Below are 23560 nucleotides of genomic sequence, written 5' to 3'. Positions count from 1 at the left end.
TTGCTCTGAGCATAGCTGCCTGGCCTGGGTATAGCCCAGGTGCAGGACCACTGAGGGCTTTAAAGATGAGGAGTTGGAAATGAACAGAAAGCCAGAAAGAGAGTGGTGCAGGGAGGATGCACTCTCTAAGGGAGGATGCATGCTCTGCATTTTCCCTGCTGAAAAGAGAGCATGTTTCCCAGTTTGTGTGGGGCCTTAGGGTGACACTCTGGCTGTGTGAAGGCAAAACTCCCATTGGCTTCAATGGAGCTAGGATTTTACCCTCTATCTAGAGCCAGAGACAAAGAAAGCAATGCTAGTCAAGCCCCACTATTATCAGCTCCTTTTATTGCAAGTTTTGTGATATTTGTTGTTTTCTTAAATCTCCAGCTCCAGGACTCATGTGACTCAGCAGCCACTTGCCTGTTGGCTCTCATTTATGGAAAAGCTTTCTAGACCTCACGGCTGCAAGGAAAAGCTTGGAAACGTGCCCCCTGAAGGCTCCAAAACCCAGAGGGTCAAGAAAAAGAACCCAACCTTTATTATTTTTTTTAAAAGCCAAGGGGGTTGTTTGGGGCCTGGCTGGGGCTTTCAGCGCGTGGGGGAGGGGCCACGGTGCCCGCCCGGGCTGAACACAGGGGACATGGTGGCCTGGGCCTCCCTGGAGCGGGAGGCGCTCCTGGTCCTTTTGCTAACGCTGCCCGGAGGAAGGACAGGACAGGACAGGACTGGCTTGGCTTGGCGAGGGGCGGAGGAGCGGACTCCCCCCGCCTTCTCTGGGCATCAGTTACACGCACTTGGCATCCCTGAGTGACCCGCCCCAGTCACACCGCCTCACAGCGCGGGCGGGCGCGCCGGGAGCCGGAGGCGGAGCGCCCGGCCCGGGGGCGGGATCGGGCCGGGGAGGGCGGCGCAGGCCCCGGCCGGAAGCGCGGGGGCGTGGCTGGCTCCGTGCAGGGAGCCGGGGAGCGCGGGCTTTGTAAGGTCGGTGCCGCCTTTGTTCCGCCCCGCCGCTGGGCCGGGGGGAAGGAGGTGGCGGGTGGCGGGGGGCGGGCTTGCCGAGCGCGGAGCCGCCCGGGCAGGGGTAGCTGCAGCTCCGCGGCCCCTCGAGGCGGGTGGGCAGCGGATAAGGCGTGTCCCAGGCGGGGAGCGCGTTGCGGGGTGAGCCCGGGGGACGCGTCAGTGCCCAGGCCTGGAAAGGGCAGTGGGGGGCTGCATCCAGAAGAGGAACAAAGGTCTGATCGCAGCCTCCACCTTTGCCCCCCCCCGTGAATGGTTCCCCCAGTGTTGCCTGGGCATGAACTGCGGCCCCTGCTCTCAAACTGTCCCTCTGGAGAGGGAGAGAGAAAATAAGGAGGAGGGGGATTTCCTACATTGCCCCACTGAAATACACAGAGCCGAAGGGCGGGATCCCATAAGAAGCAGGAGGAAGGCCTTTAGGAAACTGCTTTAATGTTAATCACAAGAGGGAGCTGCATGAATCTCGAAAGAGCGAGATTTGCTAGTTGTGCACAGGTACAAAGCAATAGCGCCAATGAGTAGGGTTGGCTTTATCTAGTTGAGTGCACCTGAAGGGGAATCTCTGCAGATACATTTTGGGGAAAAGCTTGAAACATTAAACTGTTGTTCCTTCCTCTGGTGGAGTTCATCTTCCTCTCTGACTACTGCTAAACTCATCGTGCCTGGGACGACTTTTATCCCTGATTCATGCAGATACTTTTGACTGTGAGATCTGTGTTGATTTGGGATTTTCCACTTTGCTCCTCACCAGGGTAATGGAATTTTTATTTCTCTATTTTTACCTTTGGAACATAGCCGATGAACCAAGGTGCTGATCTAGAGCTCATGGAAGTGAACGGGGTCATTCCGTTGATTTCAGTGGGCTTTGGATCAGGTCCTGTATGGACTCTGCTTTCAAAAAGTATTGCTGGGAGTCTGTTGCTGCTAAACACTGAATTCAAAGCAATTAATTCATTGATTGATCATTCAAGGTGCTATACATCAAGTTGAACAAATAATTCACAAAGTAAAATTGTAATGAATTTTGCCTCCCTCCCAAATTGTTTTTGAACAGACTGAAAATTTCTCAGATTTATTCATTATTCAAAATTATTTAAGGCATTCTGCAGTGAATCATGCTTGGTCTTCAGATTATTTACCAGAAGTTTGTGGAGTCTTCGCAACTTACATTTTGCTTGTGTTAGCCCTTCTTTGTATCCAGAGTTTTGTTTTAAACCAAAAGAGAATAGCTTTTAAAGTTGTAACAAATTAAGGCCCCAGTCCTGCAAAAGCTTACCATGTGCCTCATTTGAATGGCTAGTGTTCTTTGAGGATCAGGGGGTCAGCAAGAGATTCTCTTTCATGTTGTTGAGGTATAGATTTGATAGTGGCATTAGAGACAGTTGACTCACAGTTTAGGAGTAACTCAAAATACTCCTTCCATCTGAACACGCACCATTAGAGCCAGATGGCATACCAGCTGAAGTCTACAAGTTTGGAGGTGAAGAACTGGTAGGGAAGCTCCACAAACTTTTTCTTCATATCTGGTATAATGAGAAGATTCCAGAAGACTTGAGAGAGGCTAACGCTGTTACAATCTTTAAGAAAGGAGATAAGTTAGAGTGTGGAAACTAATGAGGCTTTGCCTTGCTATCTACAGTGGGGGAAATTCTTGTCCGTATCCTCTTAAACCAATTACTTCCCCTTGCTGAGAAAATATTGCTGGAATCTCAGTGTGGTTTTAGACCATCCCATGGGACAATCGATACAACACTGCCTGCCAAATCCAGGAAAAGTCTCGGGAGCAAAATCAGGACCTATACATGGCTTTTCATCGATTTTACAAAGGCCACTGACTGTCAATTGTAAAGCCCTGTGGAAGGTACTAATCAGATTTGGTTGCCCTCCAAAATTTATTAAGGTCCTAAAGCTTCTCCATGATCAGATGACTGCCATGGTTTTCTGTAATGGCCTTGAGACGGAACCTTTCATCATCAAAACTGGGGTTAAACAAGGATATGTTATGGCCCAGTTTTCCATCTAGTTATCAGTCATTTTGGTCCTCGTTAAAGATCACCTCCCCAGTGGAGTTGACATTCAATACAGAATGGATGGGCAGCTCTTTAATCTTTGACATCTCCGCTCAAAGTCTAAAGTCTTCAGAGCGTCCATTACTGGTCTTCAGTGTGCTGATGATTGCGTTATCTTCACGCACACTGAGAATGACCTTCAGTCCATACTGGATTTTCTTGCATAAGCTTACTGAAGCCTAGGACTCTCACTCGATATTGAGAAGACTACACATACTGTTTCAGCAAGGGTTTACTAAAAAGCATCATTACAAAGGGGGTGTGAACAACAAACTGGGCATTGATTTGAGTAGTCTGATCTGTTGGGATTTGCTCTGGAAGAACTTCAAAAAGCAATTGATCTAAATATTGAGCTAAAGTGATTCTTCAAACGATCAGTTGTAGTAATCTGAATGAGATTCTCTTTCAGGACTAGGTTTAACATCAATTGGAATATTGCCATTGACTTCAGTGAGCTTTGGATTAAGCCTTCAGCCCTCCAATGTCTAAGAGTCGCAGGCCTGCAGTGGTGTTCTTGGTGTCTACAGAATGAAACACTCTGAGAATCAAGCAGTTGGGAGGAAGATGAAAAAGTTTGAGCGCTTCTTTAGAGAGTAGAATGAGACTTTATGACTTTAAGAAATATTTAAAAGCAAAAAATGTCAAATGTAGCAGTCTTAGCTCAGAAAACAGTAAGAGAACTGTACCCAAAAAAATCCCAAGAGGGATTGATAATTATCTTATAGGTACTTCAGATCACAGTATATCAGACTGGATTTATGATAGTCCAGTGTTTTCAGCTGAGAGTGCCTTAGCAGCGTGAAAACTATTCTGAATTTTGAAACATCAAAAAGTTTGAAAAAGGTACCGCTAACTATGTAATCGATAAATATAGGTGGGATACAGTAAAAGGTAGGTTCAGCATCCACAGTGCAGAAACCTTATTATTCTGTCTGAAGTCTGTTGCAACACAGATGTTGGATATGCTTTTATTCTGTTTGGCCCTTGAAAAGAGAAAATGCCCCTTATTAAATTCCACCTCAGAATGTAGTAGAAACAATATACCCATTACACAGCAGGGCACTGTGCTATGATCTGATTTTACATAGAGCTGTTTTGAAGTGCTGTTACTATACAATACATTTTAAAGCTTTGTGCTGGGAGTATTTAATAGTGAACATATGCTCTCTCTTAAAGAATTCGGAACCCCCTGATCCTGCAATATCATATGTGTGGGTGAAGCCCCGATCATGGCATAGTTCTTCCTATGTATGTATGGATTTTTTTAAACTTCATGGTCCTAAAAGTATCATGATTAGCCTTATCACTCAAATCCGTTCTTGTTTTATATGGCATACTTCTGGTATGGAATTTAGTTGATGGATTCCTGTATTTGATTGAATTGAAAGTAAGATTTAAATATTTTATTTTTTATGTTGTACATAAAATACCATACATTGGCCTGTTTTGTATAGAAAGGCAATGACTGATAGTAACTTCCCACATTAATCCTTTTGAAAAGCAAAAAAAAAAAAAAAAAAGCCAGCATTAAAAATAAACTTTGTTAGTTATGTTGTTACTTTGAAAGCAAGTGGCCAGAACACTGAGAGGCTTTGTAAGTTTCAGCTTGAAGCCCAAGAATAGTTGCTCTGGAAAGGCTCATCCACTCCCAACATGTAGCATGTGAGTGAGGACTTGACCGGAAGAAAGGATTTCCAAACTGACATTTTGGGTTGGTGGGTGTGCCCTGCCATTTTCTCATACTGAATATAAAACGATGCAAGGATTCAGAAAACTGCAGAATATGTCACTTGGTCACCAAAAATATATATGTCTTTGTTGCATTATGTCCCTGGTTGTTGCTATTAAATACACACCATACTGAACTACTTTGTATAATTTTGCTTACTGTTTTTTAGAAGTTAACAACAGGGACATCATCTGGAGACCAGAGAAACTTACGTTACAAGTAGTAATGCTGCCACTATGGGAAATGTTTCTTTACCTGCTTCTTTCATTGGGCTTCCACTTTTATTCCTTCTGTGAGGTATACAGAGTCTCCAGAGGTAAGTCTGTAAGGTTGCCATTTCATTTTTTTGTATTGCTTCTTGCCTTTGAGGTTCATGCTAGTCAGTTATTGGCTAGCTTTATTTAATGCATTAGTTTATTTTCCAGGCAGGCTCCAGCAGCGTTTCCCTCTGAGACTTTTGAACTGAAGGTACCTATATCCTCTCTCTAGCTGAGAACCAACAGTATACAAATAAATAGCAGGAGGGGCAAGCTGTGCAAGGAGTCTTTTGTCAAAGCTTATTCAGAGCTGGTGTTTATGGTATTTGGAGGACAGTTGGAAAGGGGTATCTTGACACTTGCCATTAATATATATATTGTCTTTAATAGATTAAATTATAAATATTCTATGTATGGGAATAAATATGTTTTTTCTTTATAATTTTGTAGTGTATTTCGTCTGAGAAATAAGGCCCTGATCTTCTGCATACTTACACAAGTGTTTAACTTTAAGCCTGTGAGTAGTCTTGTTAAAATCAATGGGTCTATAGATGTGCTTAAAGCTTAGCATATGCACAAGTGTTTGCAAGATCAGGACCCATATTAAAATTGTGAGAGTCAGGAGTGGTCTGGGCGCAGGACTAAAATCCAGGAGCTTTTGAGTTCTACTCTCTGACACTTTATTCCTGTGGCTTTGGGCAAGTCACTCAGTCCTCAGTTTTGTAAACACTTGTGCTCATTGGACCTGATCGGAAGCCTGTTGAGGTCATGTGAGTAAATGCTCCCTAGTGAGAGTTGCCCAATCTAATTCAAAAATTGCAGAATTAGTGAGGAAAGGGGATTATATTTTTCTCTCATAAAATGTCCTGCTCTTAGAGTAATCCCTCAAATTAATGGTGTTCTCCTGTCAGTGCTTCATACCTGAGGGGCAAACTGTTCCATGCCTGGGAAGGAGTACATAATTGACAGGTAGCCCATATAGATCTGTGAGTTAGGTATACCAAAAGGAATTGCCTCTCAGCTCCAGCACAGAAGCTGTTATAGCATCAGTCATGTAACGCTGGACACATGCCACAAACGTTGCTGTATATAATAGTCTGAAACAACGTTTGCGTAGGACTTTTTAATAATCCCTTTTTTACTACAATACAATAAATACTGCAGCTGCAGGACTTTCTCCCTCTCAAAATGCCAGAATAGAATATTTCAGGAATGCTTCTATTTCTTCTGTAGTTTCATTGTCATCTCCCTCCTTATATCTTTACTATTAGCCTGAAATTTTGCACAGTGTATTGTAAAATCAATGCCAATGTCTTTCATACATGCCTGTCTGTACCCCAGTCCAGGAAAACATTTAAGAATGTGCTTAACTTTGTACATGGTGAGTCGTTCCATTGGCATAGTTCAACTGAAGTCAGTGGGACTACTCATAGTATGTAAAATTGACCATGTACTTAAGTCTTTGCAGTATCGTTATCTTTGCAGATTGAGGTCTTTTGTCTATAATTAATTCTTCATTCACTGTTGTTCCTGCCAACTCAACTGTCCCTATTTCCCATTGTGATGGGGGTATACAAATCACATTCTGAGCAAATTAAGGCTAACAAGCTAGTGGTAGCTCAGTCAGCTCCACCCTGCCATATTGCTGAAAGATGAGAGAGGCGCTTAAAAGGTGAGAGCATAGTACAGTTGGTGGCAAACCAGAGAGGAGAGAGGCCTCCAGTCCTCAGCTCCAGAAGAGACTGGTTGAAGGTAAAAGCTCCTCAGATGACCTCTGACCTGTGAAAGGGATAAGGAAGGCATTTAAAGGACGTAGTGGCCAATGTTAAACCACCTGCTCCCTTTACTATTATCTTTAAGTGAGCTGCTGCAAAAATTCAATGGACTTTGTGGGACTCGCAGTTTGAACTGGCATAAAAATGTTCCATTGCACATAAGTTTGTTATTGGCCTTTCTGGGTTTGATGTTCTGGAATGTGTCATCTGACATGCTCTACCCTTGGAATAATACTCATTCACAGCTGTACTCACCTACTTGCTTCTGAACAAGGAAACATTTTTCAAGTCTTCCACAATGTATCCAGTTGCACAAAGAGTGAGTGAGGTTTCTCTATGAATTGCTGGAACTAACGAAATAGATTTGACAGATTGCAATATTGCTGCTATTACTGTTTTTTCACAGGGATTTTTGTATTTAGGAAACCCTGTTATCCATTTGCTTCATCAACCCCTTGGTGCATGAGGTGTATGATTTCTTTTTGTTCATTGGTGTGCTTGTTTTTTCCAATTTAAAATTGAAACCATTTTATGTGAGAGCGGAATAATGCTTAAATTCCGTTGTGTGCAGGGGAAATCAACCAACTGACAGTAATGAGCAGTGGTCTCATTTTTAGTCATTTTTCTTCTCTGATCAGTTTTGAAAACCACTTCATGAAACTAGAACAAGAAGGATTTTAATATAAAAACTCCTGGAGCCCCAACCTCCCTGGTAGATAGGAGAGTGGATGGTCAGTTTCCTTACTCCTGCTTCTTTGTTAGTGAAACTAAAGAATCCTTAAGGTTTAAATACCTTGGGAAGGGTGAGTGGGTTTTTTCAGCAGACGACAGTGAACCCAGTAATTAATGTCTTCTGTTAACTTTCAGCGTCTGCCCATGAAAGCTTTTATATGAGCACTTGAGAAAGATGTACTTATACTCTCATATATTATGAGGGAAATTTATTTTTTAGCTATCTTTATGTTGCGTTTCTATTATCTAGAGTTGTATGTGCACTCAGAGACAAGTGATGGGTACAGTTTTAACATTTAGAAATAATAAATATGATTTGGCTCCTATATTTTGGGTATTTTAATGTAAACAAATTTACAGTTAAATGGTTAAAAAGTAACTCCTGGTTAGGGGAAATAGCTATAGAGAAATAAATCTTGAATGATACTGCATTTTAATCAGTCATGCATTTTATGCTATGTAAGGCCTCAGTCTTGTGAATTTACTCCTGTGCTTAATGTTGTTCATCAGAGTAGTTCCACTGATATCAATGGGACTACTCACATGAATAAGGTGAAGCTTGTGTGTAAGAGTGTGCAGGGTCTAGTTGATGGTAAGGTGGTAGGTCAAGATGGTAAACTGAAGCACTTTAAAAAAACTGATTCTTCATAATATTCTCTGAAAAGGCTTACAAGATCATCGTTATTTTTATTGCAGTGTCATATAAAAGTCTCGTGTCTTATTTTTCCCACTAGAGGGAGATATCAAACAGGCTTAAAAAAACTGGAAATGAAGACCAGTATATGCTTTACATTTTATAATTAGTAAAATAAACCCAACCTATATCATAGCATTAGAATTTCATTTTTGATAATAATTCCTAGCACCAAAATCTTTTGTATGGAAAGATAGTGAAAACTAGCCAAGACTTAATTAAATCCTTTGCTATTGCGTTCAGAATGTGCCCCATGGACGGCTTTTCTGGTCTTGGAGGTTAAAATAAAACCATGCTGTTTTCTCTCTTGTTTGCTAATATTATGTTGAGTGTTTTTGTTGCCTCTTTATTAACTTCAGGTAGACCAGGACTTGCTTTGTGAATTGCTACGGTACCAATTAATCTTTACTTTCTGTTTAATTATTATTCTAATTTATTATTTCTATTATGGTAGCACCCAGAGCCCCAATCAGCATCAGCACCCAATTGTGAAACATACAGGAAGATGAGATCCCTGCTCTGAACAACTCACGGTCTAATGCCCTTGCCCTGCAAGCTGTTCTGTGTGAGTAGACCCCTGCCTGCACACAAAGCTTTATTGGCTAGAGGCTTTGTAAGGGCACAAGAGTTCACCTGCTTGGAGCAGTTGGCAGGATCAGGGTATAAATTAAGACAAGATGCAACAAACAATAGGGGGAAGAAGAAGGATAGCAATGAGAAGATCACACAGTTACACAGGCCAGCTGTGTGCACAGTTAATGGCCAAGTAGTGGGCAATGTAACTTTTGACCATAATTGCAGTTTTGGAAAAAGATAATCTATTCCGTCGTGGTTTCTCTAGGAGTCTGAATATGATGTAATTAAAAGGTGAAATAGAAACCACTGAAGATCATAGGGAAGCTGTTTGAAGAGAATGCTGTCAACACTGTAGGTCTCGTCAGTTAATTAAATTGATTTAACAAATGGAAGCTGATGTGTTTCACTAGAATGGCTTCTAATCCTGCTTCTTTCACTTACTTGATCTGTAGCTTTGAGGTTCTGTCACTTTTCTGTCTGTCTTCCTATTTGTAAATAAGGGGGTTGTTGCAAGAACTGATTAATTAAGACCTTAATGACTATGCAGTGCTTTGAACGTATAAAGTGCTGTCTAAATACTAAGCATTATCGTTATAGGAAGACAGGTTTTGTGTATACCTCTGGAACAGCACGTTTCCAATGTTGCTTCTACAGAAGCTTGCTCCCATTCCAGTACAACCTGTAAAAGTATCTTCATAGGTGTTCTGTACCCGGTAGTACTGGATTAGGAGGGCCTTAGAGTTGCATCTGAAGAAGTGAGGTTTTTACCCACAAAAGCTTATGTTCAAATATCTGTTAGTCTTTAAGATGCCACCGGACTCCTTGTTGTTTTTGTAGATACAGACTAACATGGCTACCCCCTGATACATAGAGTTAAGAGGGAAATTTTCCTAGATAAGAAAAGACTACATCTCCCCCTCACGCCCCAGTTTATCTTGTGTGTCACAAAGTCAGAGGCAGAAACTTGAACTTTAGACAGATATTGAAGTTTCACAGAAAAGCGGAGGTGTGATTCATCAGGGATTTAGCCTTTCACTTCAAGCTTTTTCTCAACTAAGCATATTTAAACACTTGAATTTCTGAGGCAGCCTCTCACCAGCCAGAATCTGAAGTGGGCTTTGAGGACAGTTAGTTTGATTGGGATGCACTTGTGGGAATAGTTCAACTGAACCTGCTAGATATTTCATGTGTTATATCTGCTTTTTGCAGAATATATGTCCCTCCACCTTTTTTTTTTTTTTTTTTAAACGAGGTCTCTGATGGTATTTGTGACCAATGACTGAATAGTTCATACTTTAAATAGTGTTTAGGGAGGGGTATGTGTATGTGTGCGTGTATGTATATGTATTTAATCTTAAATAATCAATTGTGGTGATACTTAGTTTGTTTATATAAGACAAAAAATCCTTCCCCTGCCTACTCTCATCTTTTTCTACACTGGTCAGCATAGTATCACGCTGGTGCTTAGATTTTGGTCATGGAAGTGATTGTCTGCACTTGAAACAGACCATGAACCAATGTGTTTTCATGCTTTGTTTTCTTTAGAAATAGAATAAAACATGCATTAAGGATGAAAGGCTGTGGAAGACTTCCAACTCAGCAGAACAGTGTGCTCCGCTATATGAGGATTGGGTGGCTGCAGTCAGTACATGGAAACTCACAGCATGCTGAATGTATGGTGGAGTTGGGTTACTCTGCATGCCAGCCCTGCATGGATCAAATGCAGGGTTGGGACAGAGATAGCATCAGTGGTCCATGATTGTACGCATACATCAGCCAGAAATTGGGCATGTGCAAGGATCAAAGACCAGGGACTACAGTAGTGACTATTTTGTTCAGACCTAAAGATTGGGGGTGGATTCTGCCCTCCTTACCCTTCTTGATTTCTTCCTGCATAAAGAACCTCTCTTCCCACTTTCTTTGTATCTACCTGAAAAACATACACACAGCATTTCATACTGTTTAAAAACGAACACTGCAGGCCCATTCACTCTTTATTTTTTTTGGTGAGATGTTATTAATGGAGGTATTATTCTTGGCAGAATATGAAGAGGAACTTGAAAGAGAATTTGAACTGGAAAAAGATACTCTGTTTTGGGGACTTAAAAAGGTAAGGTCAATGAATATTACTGATCATTTTCGTTTGTAAGCTTCGTGTAAGTTCATATCCCTAGCAATTCAGTGGAAGTCTTCTTCAAGTGTATTGTGACCAACTTTTATGATTACTGTATTAAAGAATGTTCTGCTCCTAGGCAGAACACTTGCCACAGATTACTACAGGGATCGGCAACCTTTGGCACACGGCCCACCAGGGTAAGCCCCATGGCAAGCTGGGCCGGTTTGTTTACCTGCTGTGTCCGCAGGTTCAGCCAATTGCAGCTCCCACTGGCCGCGGTTTGCCACTCCAGGCCGATGGGGGCTGCTGGAAGCTCCCATTGGCCTGACGTAGTGAACCATGGCCAGTGGGAGCTGCGATCGGCCGAACCTGCGGACGTGGCAGGTAAACAAACTGCCCGGCCTGCCAGGGGGCTTACCCTGGTGGGCTGCGTGCCAAAAGTTGCTGATCCCTGGATTGCTATATTCTGTGAATTATTGTGTGTTGTAAGATGTATTCCCTTTCCTCAACTGAGTATTATTTTAGAGGTGTTTTAAAGAGTAACTCAGATTTTTATAGAGCCTATTATTTGCCTCCCTCCCTCTGTAAAGCCAGGTACCTTTAATACTTTGAGTCCAAGAACACAGAACTCAGAGGAACAGAAACTAATAAGTATAAATATACTATATTAAAAAATCTCTAAAATGATGTAAAGCATCTTTTCTACGCGTAAAAATACATAGAAAAGTGCATCCTCCAGTGTGACAGGAGGATTCCTTCCATTCAGCTCTTCCCACAGGTTTCACGGTGGGAGGGAAGGAATTCTGGCCCAATGTTTTTAATCAAAATAAATAAGTTAAAAGTGGTCCATTACTAGCACACTTTCCTCTCCATGCCCTGCCTCTCCAACTTCATTTTCAGTGGCAGGCATGGAATACATAAAACATTTGCAAAAGGAGATATTTGCCAGTCCTGGATACTGATTTAGAATTGCAAGCTCAATCAATAGTGTAAAAAAAAATTAATTTGATCTCCCGAGTTTTTCCATCCCTCAAGAGGAAAAATGGCTTACCTGGTGCTTTGTGACATGATCTAGAAATTCGTATTATAGTTTTTCTCTTGATTGCTGTCCTTTGGTACATATTAGCAGCAGAATCACTTAATCTCTGGTGTCAATGTTTATTCTAAAAAGCATTGGCCTCCCTGTGCACCCCCAGCTGCGCTTTTCCTTTTTGCTTGTCATTTGATTGTTTGGATAATGGCTTTTCTTAGGATGTGGGACTGGAAGGGATATCAAGTCCAGCCCCTCGCGATTGCAGGCAGCCCCATCGTATAATTCTGTTAATGAATTTCCTGAATTTATATTTGAGCATCCGGGTCACCCTACACTGGTTTTCAGTCTAGCTTGCTGGGTAATAATTTTTGCAGCATAAATGTTTAAAGAAACACTGTTAATTTAAAAATCACACTTCTTTTTGAAAATTTTCTACTACTATTACAAGTAAAGCCAAATATTATTTTAGCTGAGATAGAGAAAAGAAAAAAATGTGTATTTTTCCTCATTGTTTACATTGTTCTGTCTATCTTAGGCTCTTATATGGCCCCCATAACCGTAGTATCTGAGCAGCTAACAAGCTGAAATGTATTTATCCTCACAACACCCCTGTGTGGTAGAGAAGTGTTATCCCCATTTTACAGATGGAGCACTGAGACCAAGTGAAGCTAAGTGACTTGCCCAAAGTCACACAAGAAGTCTGTGGTGGATCAGGGACCTGACCCCAGGTCTCTCAACTTGTTGGCTAGTACCTTAACCACTGGACCATCCTTCTTCTCTTAGTCAGGTGGGCCCTGAACCTGCAGTCTGTTCTACATGAGCAGACTCCAGTGCCTGCATGGAGCCTTGTTGGGTTCAGAGAGGCTCTGTGCAGGCACGTGGGTGTATACACATAGAGCTGTTTGCAAGATTGAGGCCTCAGACCCCAATCTTGCAAAAACTTAAGACACCTGGTTTGTTTTGTGTCCTATGACCAATTCCATTGAAGTCAATGGGAGCAGTTCAAAAAGCAGAATGTTAAGCATGTGCATAAATCTTTGTGGGATTGGGGCCATAGTTAGTTTTCTCTGTTGTTTGTGCAGATCTTTCACCCAGTAATGGGAGAGAGAATCATTTTTGACAATAGGAATATGTGAATGTAAAGCCACAGTAATAGACTGGGGCATTCAGGTGCTGATGTAGTAATTCAGGCTACTTGTAACAATTTTTTTAGATTGACTGACTAATTGTTAGGTTTTTTTTAACACATTTAATCATGTAACATGGTTTGGCATATAGGTAGGGATATCACTGAACATAAATTAGCCTTTTCCTTGTTAACAGTAGGAACAAAGTCACATGAAAATAATAGGAGCTTCATGTCTGTGTGACAGCCACAGGGGCTGCTGCTAAGCCAATGAGCCATTGTGCCATGACATGAGGAGGCTGCCTGAATTACCAGCTAGGAACAAAGTATTTAAAAATCTGAAAACATTTCTGTTAATATTAGGGCTTCTCACCCCTCTTTAAAAAATGCAGATCCTAAAGGTTGGGCCTGACCTATTCGTGGCCACACCCTCATTGCATAGTGGTCCTCATACTCTTGTCCGCACTTCATGTTTAATACACTGCTCTCAAAGATCGATAAAGTCAAGTTAATACTGCCTTTGGGTGAAATCACTCTGTGCCAAGGGCTTACGTGGTCCATGCTCACCTTCTGCAAGGAGTGCTGCTTTATTTCTTCAGATTTAAATGACAGTAAATGCTCAGACAAAAGCTGCAGGTGTCATAATACTTAGAGTAACGCAGTGCTGAGCACCCAGCATCATGAAATACTTGTACACAGGTATCAGATTAATTTAGCCAGCCCATAAATTAAAGGAACAGAAGAGCCCCTTACACCTCCTTTTCCCCTGCCATGAACATGTTCTCAACCTTCCCCCAGAACCTGTCAAACAAATGGTTTTTGCATTGTGCCCAGAAGGTTTCAACTCCAAACTGCTTTGTTTCAAATGGGGAGCAAGATCCACAGTCGTGACCAGCAGCTCCTTCTCTTTAATAATGAGGTGGATCCAGCTTGAGTGTCCCTGCTGACCATAGCTATGCCAGTATGGCACAGGGAGAGAGGTGATCCCTCATATGGACTGGTTCCAGGCCATTTAGAGCTCTATAGGTGAAGGCCAACACCTTGAACTACACCTGGAGACCACTAGGCAGCTAGCGGACCCCAGAGCACCGGTGTCATGTGCTCCCAGCCAGATGCCCTGCTTAACAAATGAGCTGCCATATTCAGCACCAGTTTCAGTTTCTGCATTGTTTTAAGGTGTCACTCCATGTAGAGTACATTGCAATACTTTTTTCTGAATTAGGAGCATCTGTATATTACAAAATTAGTCCTTCATTAAAGGCATGTGCTTTGTGGCACTGCCAGCTTTTGCTGTCTTCTCCATGCTCTGCTCTCTTTGGATACTGCCAACACAATCTGTCACTGCAGGGATTCTTCCTCTGATTCGTGCTGTTTACATCAGCATAAGACGTTTGTTTCTGCAGAAGAAGCTATATGTGATTGTAGCGTGATCTATAGGTTATGTATGTATTATACTGACTATTTAACATTCCACTGTGTTTAGAGTCCTCAATGCTGTGGGTATGGGAGAGGGTTCAGGATTTGGCTTTTAGGAACAGAGACATGTAGGCCTTGTCTGCATGACATGGGCTTTGACGATAAAGCTATACTGATACAGTTATACCAGAGGAGCCCCTTAGTGTAGATGCAGTTTATGCTGACAGAAGAAGTTATTCTGTACAGTAATGCTATCTCTCTGAATGACATTAGCTATGCCGACAGAAGCATTCTTCTGCTGGCATAATTGTGTCTATGCTGGGGATTTTGCTAGCATAGCTGTGTTGGCTATTGGGTGTAGTTTGTTCCACACCAGTGACTGACCTAGCCATTCTGAGAACACTTTGTAGTGTGGACCTGGCTGTAGACACATCTCTTCCGTAGGGGTTACAGAAAAGAGAAGAGATGCCCTTATTCCTATTGTTCTTGCTGCTCCAAAGAAGTTTCCCTGTTTCATTTCCCCCAATTTTTGTGTGTTTCTTGTTTCTTGTTACTTGTTGTTGTTTTTAATGCAGCCTTTAGGTAGTTGCAATTTTTGGCATAGCATCAACTGAGGACATTGTTGTTTGTGCTCTGAGTAAGGGCTGAGTAAGGGCTTGTTTAAATTGTGCATTTGTGTTTAGGTCAAGATCTCATTATCTGTAAATTGGAGTTGACTCTCAAGTCCATATACAGAACTGTAATATAATACACCTTTAACAAGACCCTTCTATGCATCCTCATGCTGATGTTTATTTAAGATGCTGAAAGGGCAAAATCCTGACTCCTCCAGTCATGTAGGAACTAAGAGTAAATAAATGAGATTAGGACCCAGAGACTAGAAGGTGTAAAGTTTAAGGGGATAAGTTAGTTGAGATGCTCTTATTAACATGAAGAGCTTGTGTTTTTACCTGCTAACATTGTTTCTGTTCCTTTCTCCTGGTTAGATTTCTTACCTGACATGTTAAGAACTTGACACAATACAACAAAAAACAGAGGCCATTGCAGCCACAGCTGCAGAATACAAATTCTTATCTTCACAGAAAGCTGCAATTGTAAATTGGAACATATAAATGCAAGTCTCTTATTAACTCTCAGATAAGCAGTATAAAAGCAGTTGATTCCCCAGTTTGAACTTAACAGTGCATGGAAATAAATCTATTTCTACTTTTTCAAAGGTCAGCAGAAATAGAGTAATAATGCACAGTGAAATCACAGTATTAGTTAAGAATAGACCAAGAATATTTTTTTAATATCAAGAAATAAAGGTGATTATACTTTGCATTCTGATCCTATGGGGGAACCGGGCCAGGAGCAAGACCAGAGATCTGTAAGAGATTTGAGTGTGTCAGCTTTGAATCAATAGAGACTGGGAGCATTGAGGATGTATTCAGTCTTAGTGTTCAGGACAATTCTCAACTAATAGGCAAGGAAGAGCTCAAAGGGACACCAGTAACTTTAAAAACTAGGCAGTCTAAAAAAAGTAGTTAAAAGTAGTTTGAGGTACTGTACCTGCACCTCAGTGCCCCAGTCTATTACTGTGGCTTTATGCTCACATTTTCCTATTATTTTGGATGACTTTCTTTCCCCTGTTTCTGTGACCCACACACCCAACAGAGGAAACAAACTCTGGCCCTGATCCCATTGACTATTCAGTGGAACTGCTCATAGGGCATAAAGTAAATCACATGGCTAAGTTTTTGTGAGATTGGGGACTAAAGTCTCAGTCTTGCAAACAGTTCTGTGCATGTGGACCTGTGTGCTTCCGTGGAGCCTCACTGAACTCAACAGGACTCAGCGCAGGGTTTGGGCTCTGCCCGTATGGAACTGATTGCAGGATCAGGGCCTCACTGGCTAAACAGAGAGAAAGGATGGTCCAGAGGTTAGGACACTAGCTGACAAGTGGGGAGACCAGGGGTCAAGTCCACCACAGACTTCCTGCGTGACCTTGGGTAAGTCACTTGATCTCTCTGAGCTTTGGTTTCCCACCTGTAAAATGGGGATGTTAACATTTCATTACCTTACCTCCTGGGGTGTTGTGAGGATAAATATATTAAAGATTCTGAGGTGCTCTGGTACTATGGTGATGGAGGTCATATAAGAACCTTAGATAGATATCTGTACAGGCCAGGGAGAAGTGGGAGGAAGACCAGGCTCTGACCATTCCTCTATCCCTCCCTGCCCAGCTGCTCCAGGGATGGAGTAAGCAAGAACATAGCTTAATCCTGTGTGCCTGGACCCAAGTGCAGGGTAACCCACTTAACAATGTAAGATGGGTTCTTACTCCTCTGTGCATGCACCTAGCCCAAGTCTCAATCTGTTCAAAAATGAATTTTTATTAATTTTGTATTTGTGACTTAAAATTGTCACCCTTGGTCAGTGAAAAAGCTGGAAATCTTAAACACTAGTCGTGTGGAGAGATTTCTGGCAGGACTACTTCTAGTACATTGGTTTTCAACCTGTGGTCCACTGACTATGTCTAAGATTTCCAAAGGGGTCTGCACCTCCATTTGAAATTTTTTAATGGTCCGCAATTGAAAAAAGGTTGAAAACCACTGGACTAGCAGTAAGGATTGCGCTGGGTGTTGAAATAAATTTCTTCAGAGAATCTTGTGTTTAATGGGTGTTCCCTGGAAAATGAACCTAAAGCTGAAATAAGGCTATCTGCAAAACAAGCTCTTTCAAACATTGCTTGGCTCCGTCAGAGGGTGACAGTGGGTCTCTTAATAGTGACTGGTCCACTGACCCCACTTGGGCTTAAAAAATGGCACCTGGGCCATAGAGCAGGTGAGAGCTGCCTGAAACGAGGAGACTGTAGGAGGTCTCTTAAGGAAGCTGTAGGTGGTTCCTGGAGGAAGGCTGTAGGTAGAACAGCAACAGAGGGGTTTGCTGGCTGACCTTCCCATGCCTGAGAGCCAGGGCTGAAGGCCAGACAGCAGCAGAGGGAGTTGCCTGCTGACATTGAAGCTGAAGCTGATGAAGGACAGAGAGGGCTGGAGTCAGGGGAACAGTGGAAGGGCCTACCTCTTGGCTTCTCTGGAGCAAAAAGGTTAAAAGACCAGAGGAAGTGAGGGATGCTCCCCTGGAGAGGCTGAGCTCCCAGCAGTGAGGCTGTGGGGGTTCCTGCTGAGAAGAGCAGGGTTGCATTCCAGCTGGAAGGGCTGGCAGAAGGACTAGAGAGGACCACCAGAGAGCCCAGGTGAGACAGAAGATGGAGTGTAGCATGAGAGGCATTGAGGGACTAGATATCTTGGGATTTTAAGGACTGCATGCGTTGGGGTGATAAATGGACTATGTTTTGGGACTTCTGTCCTGGACCATTCAGACTGTTTTTTTAATAAACTGGAACCCAGGAGGGGTGTTGTTGAGGCAAGGAAGCTTGTGTCGAGTTACTGCGGACTCTGAAGGAGGGGAACCAGAGACAGGCATGCCTGTTCTGCTGCTGGAGGCTGACCCCATGACAGGCTCCCCCATCTATATTAGCCTCTCTGAAGTCCTCCCTGAGGAGGGAATAGGTGGTGCAGGTTTCAAAGTTTCAAACTTTTTGAGCTGAGCCCCCCACCTTTGAGTTATAATGTTTGGTTGCCTCCCTCACATCCCAGACAAGCTGGGTGGCCTACTGAGGTGAGTCGGGGGTGGAGGTGGCGCTTCTTCCCCAGACTCCGCTGTGTGGAGCTGGCTTGAGCCCCCTGGCCCTTGCCCACCCAAAATAGAAGTCAAACTACACCTATGCCTGAGCGCTCCCCTCTCCCTGCTGGGCCCTAGAGTTTTTATAGCATGTTGTGGGGGGCCTCAGAAAGAAAAAGTCTGAGAACCCCGATGTAGGCTGTTTTTTCCCATTGTTGAAATGGCTTAGTCTTTTAAATATGTGTGGTCTGGACAGGTGGGGGGAGATGTGATATTCAGAGTGGTTTTTACACATATGTTCTTCAAAAGCTGGTAATGATACAAAATGTGGCAGAACAGAGAGCCCTACACTGAGGGCAGGTCATTCAAAATAGGAGCCTCACTAGGGTGTGGTTCTGGAATACTAGCAGTTTTCAATGGCGTCTCTGGCAGTACTCCAGTTTTACGGGCCCATTCAAGCCTGGACCTCATATTTGCTTCAGACTGAATTAAAGGGATGGCTTGCAGGACTGGGTCTCAAATAGCTAATTCAAAACATTCAGGTAGAAAAAGAATGAGCCTGTCTTCCTTGAAAAGTTAATCATAGAATTATAGAAGAATAGAATATCAGGGTTGAAAGGGACCTCAGGATTTCTAGTCCAACCCCCTGCTTAAAGTAGGACCAGTCCCCACTAAATCATCCCAGCCAGGGCTTTGTCAAGCCTGATCTTTAAAACCTCTAAGGAAGGAGATTCCACTGCCTCCCTAGGTAACCCATTCCAGTGCTTCACCACCATCCTGAAGTATTAGAATTGGCTCTAGTTGACTGGCTTGTGTTCTATGATTGAGAATGGTGGGAAAGTTGGAGGAGAGACTGGAATATCAGGGATAACAAATCACAGGGTGGGGAAGGAGCTATGTAATATTTTTTTGAAGCTAAAAGCTTGAGTGGGATTTTGCTTCAGGAAATTGATCTGGAGTTTATCCTGGTGTGATTTGTACTGCGATTCCAGGAGTGTCCCTGAAAACAGTCACTATGATCTGCTGCAATATTTTGTGGTTGATGAGCCTTCTAGTGGAAGTTTTGCAGTTTCTTATTTAGAATCATATTAACTTTCAGTTTATTGAAAATTTTGTATGCAATTTTCTTGGTCTAGGTAGAAGCTTGTGTAGATTGTTCTTTGTGCTGCCTTATGAAATTCTCTTTCTTCACTTAGCATGAGCATATAGTGCTTACTACCCTGAGTAGTCCCACTGAAGCTGGTGAATTCAGCAAGAAACACTATGATCAGTAGTATGAGCATGTCTCAGGACTTAGGAAAACAGGTTGTTTCAAAAAAGTGTTGGTTGTGATCAAATCTGGGTGGGAGGCTAGGAGCCAAAATTGCATGTAAAAACCATTATCAGGCATTTTCTTGGATCAGGGCATTTTATAAAATTAAAAATTATTCAAATATTGGAATATCATCAGAGTGATTAAACAGAATTAAGCTAAAGCTAATGTGTTGCTCTGAGTTAGTCTGAAACTTTGTTTTGTCATGAGTAAGGGTGGTGCATAGCTGTTCTGCCCCAGGAACAGTCCAGACTCAATTATAATTCCTTCTGTGGTTTTCTTCCTTGCTCCGTGCGGGAAAGTCATCTGCACCTCCTTTTTACCACGCAGATTACTTCTTTCCTCATGCTAGCTCAATTCTGCTGCCTGGTGCACTGGGCATGGCACCAAAGCTGCAAAGTATACAGTTGCACTAAGGTCTGGATAGTAACATAATCTAGTTTAAAGCAAGTTATTTGCTGCATAGTTGAAATCCACACTATTGTCCTCTTGTGTTCAGATACTGGTAAACAGCCACGTACTACTGTAGTTTGAAAATTCCATTTGATAATCCTTGTGTGGAGGACTGTCATATTGTTTCTGACAGGCCTCCTGGAGAAATCTCATTACTGTGAACATACCACGTAGGTATTCAGTAAATACTGATGAATAGAGAGAGAGCCCTTAAAATCAGGAATCTTATTCTGTGCTGAGTCTGTGCTTCCTCACTTGTATCTACATTTTTCAGTGCTGAGATGATACATGTATTTATGTGCTTGTGCGTATCTTTTATAGTTTGAAAATGTTTGATGCTTTGGTGGGAAAATTAAAGGAGGGTCACCATCAAATCAAATTTGGCCCCAAATTTTGGTTTTACAAGATATAAGACCAATAGAAATGGTTCCACAAATTTTAAACAAATTGAAATAATTTGGAATTATGGATGCTCATCACCTCAGAAAATCTGACCCTGCTACTTTAACAATATGTGTAGATTCCCTTCAGACGACACTCTGTGGTATTGGATCATAAACCTTTGTGTTCTATTCAAACCTTTCCCTCTGTTTCATCAGTACACTCGCTCACCGCACCCAGTTTTGAAACATGTATCAGTCAATTCACTATGTATTCTAGGATCCCACAGACTTTGAGTGGAGCTTCTGGATGGAATGGGGAAAGGAACGTATAATATGGCTTCTCCTTGGCCATCTAATGGTATCTCAGATGTCAAGGCTCTTTATGGAAAAGGTATGAATGCATGTGTTTTGCAGGAGTGCACCTTATATTTGTTCAGTTAGCTGTGAGACCTGGAAAATAGAACACTTATATTACAAATTGTTGAAAAGTATATTCTGTAGAATGAAAAATTCTGACAAGTTGTATCTAGGAGATATAATTATTTATGGCCCAGTTCTGCCACCTTTACTCAAATGAGGAAGCAGTCCCATTTAAATCAACATAAATAAAGCACACCTCATTGTGAGTAAGGTTGAGAGAACTGGGCCTATCGTTAGGAACTTAATACTTTCCTGTGAGAATACTCAAAAGTGATGTTGGATAATGAGGACTTGGATATGCGGAATATTTGGGACCAAATCTGATACACGTTGTGCAGGTACATGATAGCCAAAAGCAGCATGTCTCTGCATGGATGGGCAATTATACCACAGACCTAGTACAGTGTAACTCTGTTCCCCCATATGTGCTATGGAGAAGAGATGTCCGAGGTAGGTTTTTTCCATTGGAAAATGTAGTTGTTGAAACTGACATTTTACACTGGAAAATATTGGAATTATTTTAATGAATTCTTTAATTTTTTCCAAAGCATCATTTAATCCAAACATTTTGCTTTCTTTTTAAGTGCTTATTTTAACTGAACCATTTCTATTTGAGGAGTTGATTCAAATAGAAACAGTTAATTTCAAATTGATATTTCAACTTAAAATGTCTTTTTAAAGTGAAATGTCAATTCAGAATGTTTCAGTTCCAATTGACATTTTATTTAGATATTTAATTTCACAGTGTCAAAACATTTCATTTCAACACTTGCATGTGAATATTTCATTTTACAAAAATTGTATTTTTTTTTTCTTGTTTGGTCCTGAATCAGGACAAAACCAAATATTGGACTTTCCTGGAGGATACAAATTATGTTTTCTGGCCAAGCTCAACTGGGAAAATTTTTCATCTCCCTCAATCTGCAAAGACAGCCCCCCTTAGTACCATAAACCCACATTTTCAGAACTCAGAGGACAGGGAGGATTATAAAGTGACTAAGCTGTATATAAAAATGTGGTAATTTTAATGTCTAATATCTGGGACCTTCTATGGCTATATAGAACCATTAGAAAGCTGCTTTGAAACTCTTGTTCCTATCCTATAGGAATGCCATTTCAGGCACTTTTGCAGGACTGAATATTACCTGTTCTGGATCATTGAAATTTTGGAGGGAAAATCCACAAATGAGGGGGAAAAGAAGGAAACATTTTTGTGGTAGGTTGATTTAAGGTGGGGCGGGGGAATAGTGGCTGTATGAAACTTCTCAGTGGTTGTGCTGGTCCTATTAATTTTCAGTGGCAGTGCAAGAAATGACTTGAGGACTACCAAAGTTTGGAGCCGATATAATGGATTTGTTCACTCCCCGCCTCCATAATTTCATAAAGGAGTTGATAAATAAGGAAGTAACAAACACTCAGGCACGTTTCCATTTTGGGAAGTGTTTTATACCTTCCATCACAAACTCTTACCATCTTTCCCAATCACTTCTATCCTCTGTATCAAATCAGTCCATCTACCAGCTCTTCCTGTTCTCTATGCTAACACCACCCAAGTTATCTCTGCATATTATCATTTTACTCTGCCATGAAAACAAATCCTGCCCTTCTTGCTGCCATCGATCACTTTCAACTCCCTCAATAGCAGCTTAGCTCAATTCCTCTCCATCAGTGTCCCTGTCATCAAATTAATTCAACCCTCCATCGCTAAATCTTTCCTTGTTCTTGAATATGGCTGAATTATTTTTGCTGAAATTTCCCAAAAATTTCAGACTGAGGCTGATGTCCAGAATCAAAAATTTCAGCCCACGCAGTTAGTATTTGGCAAAAATATAAGTAACTGAAAACGAGGATCAGATAATAGGAAGTGTCACGTAATTTTAATAGTTGGTGTTACCAGCCCTGCCTATAATAATTTCAGCAATCTAGTATGTAAAAATGGGGTGTCCTTTAATAAATCATATTCTTGGTTTACAGAGAGAGGAAGGGGACCAGCTTATAGTTCCTTAGCATTAATCAGTGATGAAATTATATGGAACTTTGAATCTGAAGTTGAATCATAATCATGTTGTATCTCAGAAAAGAATAATTTAATAACCCTATTGTTCTGCTTTTATTGATCTGCTTCATTATGCAGACGTTTTTTTTAATAAAGACAAAACCTGATTCTTTCACTGTTATCTTTCTTTATAGAATGCCAAACATTTGTGCTTTGGGGGCAGTGCAGAATGTGTAACACCAGGTATTTCAGCAGTTTCAGTTGAGAGGTTTTATAAGGCTCCTTTGAGTCCCTAAAGAGATTGTCTCAGATGGGATGGAGATGTGACTGCCAGCAGTTATGGTCCATGGAATCTGTATTTGAACACTAGGGATTCCCTGCGGAGATCTTGTCATGATACTGCCTGTGACCTTGCATCACTTTTTTTATTTCTTTGTGCTAGCTTTTTCCTTAGAACTTGGGTGATCTTCTGTAAATTGAGAGTAAACTTAAAAGCATTGATGCTATGGATGTAAGAAAAAGAAGGTGAATGTAATGAACTGGTCTTTTGAAAATGGCAGGTGAAGGGCAAGAAGTGTAGTAGTGGTAATCATAATAAGAAAATGTTCTTCACAGGAATCATCACAGTTGAATAGGCCATTGATTCATCTTGTCTCTGAGAGTGCAACATGTCAAATATTTAAGAATATCTTCACTATACTTAATTGTGTAATAATGTAAAGGGGAAATGATGTTTTGTCTCCAGCTGAGGATCAGTTTCTGCCCTTAAGCATTCAGAATGATGGCCCTGGTAATTTTATCCAAGCTA

At 41.6% G+C, this 23560-nt stretch overlaps 1 protein-coding gene across 8 annotated transcripts in view; it reads left to right on the top strand.

Annotated features, from left to right (window-relative positions):
- The first annotated feature begins 845 nt into the window (after positions 1-845).
- The window catches only part of HHAT (hedgehog acyltransferase), a 322110-nt gene continuing 299395 nt past the window's right edge, over positions 846-23560 (top strand). For 3 of the 8 annotated variants that reach the window (XM_037895773.2, XM_043543705.1, XM_037895774.2), the window contains exons 1-4: positions 973-1751; positions 4967-5113; positions 10874-10941; positions 20614-20727. In XM_037895773.2, coding sequence (XP_037751701.1) covers positions 5023-5113; positions 10874-10941; positions 20614-20727 — 273 coding nt within the window. In that variant the 5' untranslated portion in view covers positions 973-1751; positions 4967-5022. The other 5 variants (XM_043543703.1, XM_037895771.2, XM_043543701.1 and 2 more) reach the window with 4 other exon arrangements.

The sequence above is a fragment of the Chelonia mydas genome, chromosome 3 (assembly GCF_015237465.2).
Source record: "Chelonia mydas isolate rCheMyd1 chromosome 3, rCheMyd1.pri.v2, whole genome shotgun sequence".
Taxonomy (NCBI): domain Eukaryota; kingdom Metazoa; phylum Chordata; order Testudines; family Cheloniidae; genus Chelonia; species Chelonia mydas.
Note: the sequence above shows the minus strand (reverse complement) of the source record. Positions and strands in the feature narration are given on the sequence as shown.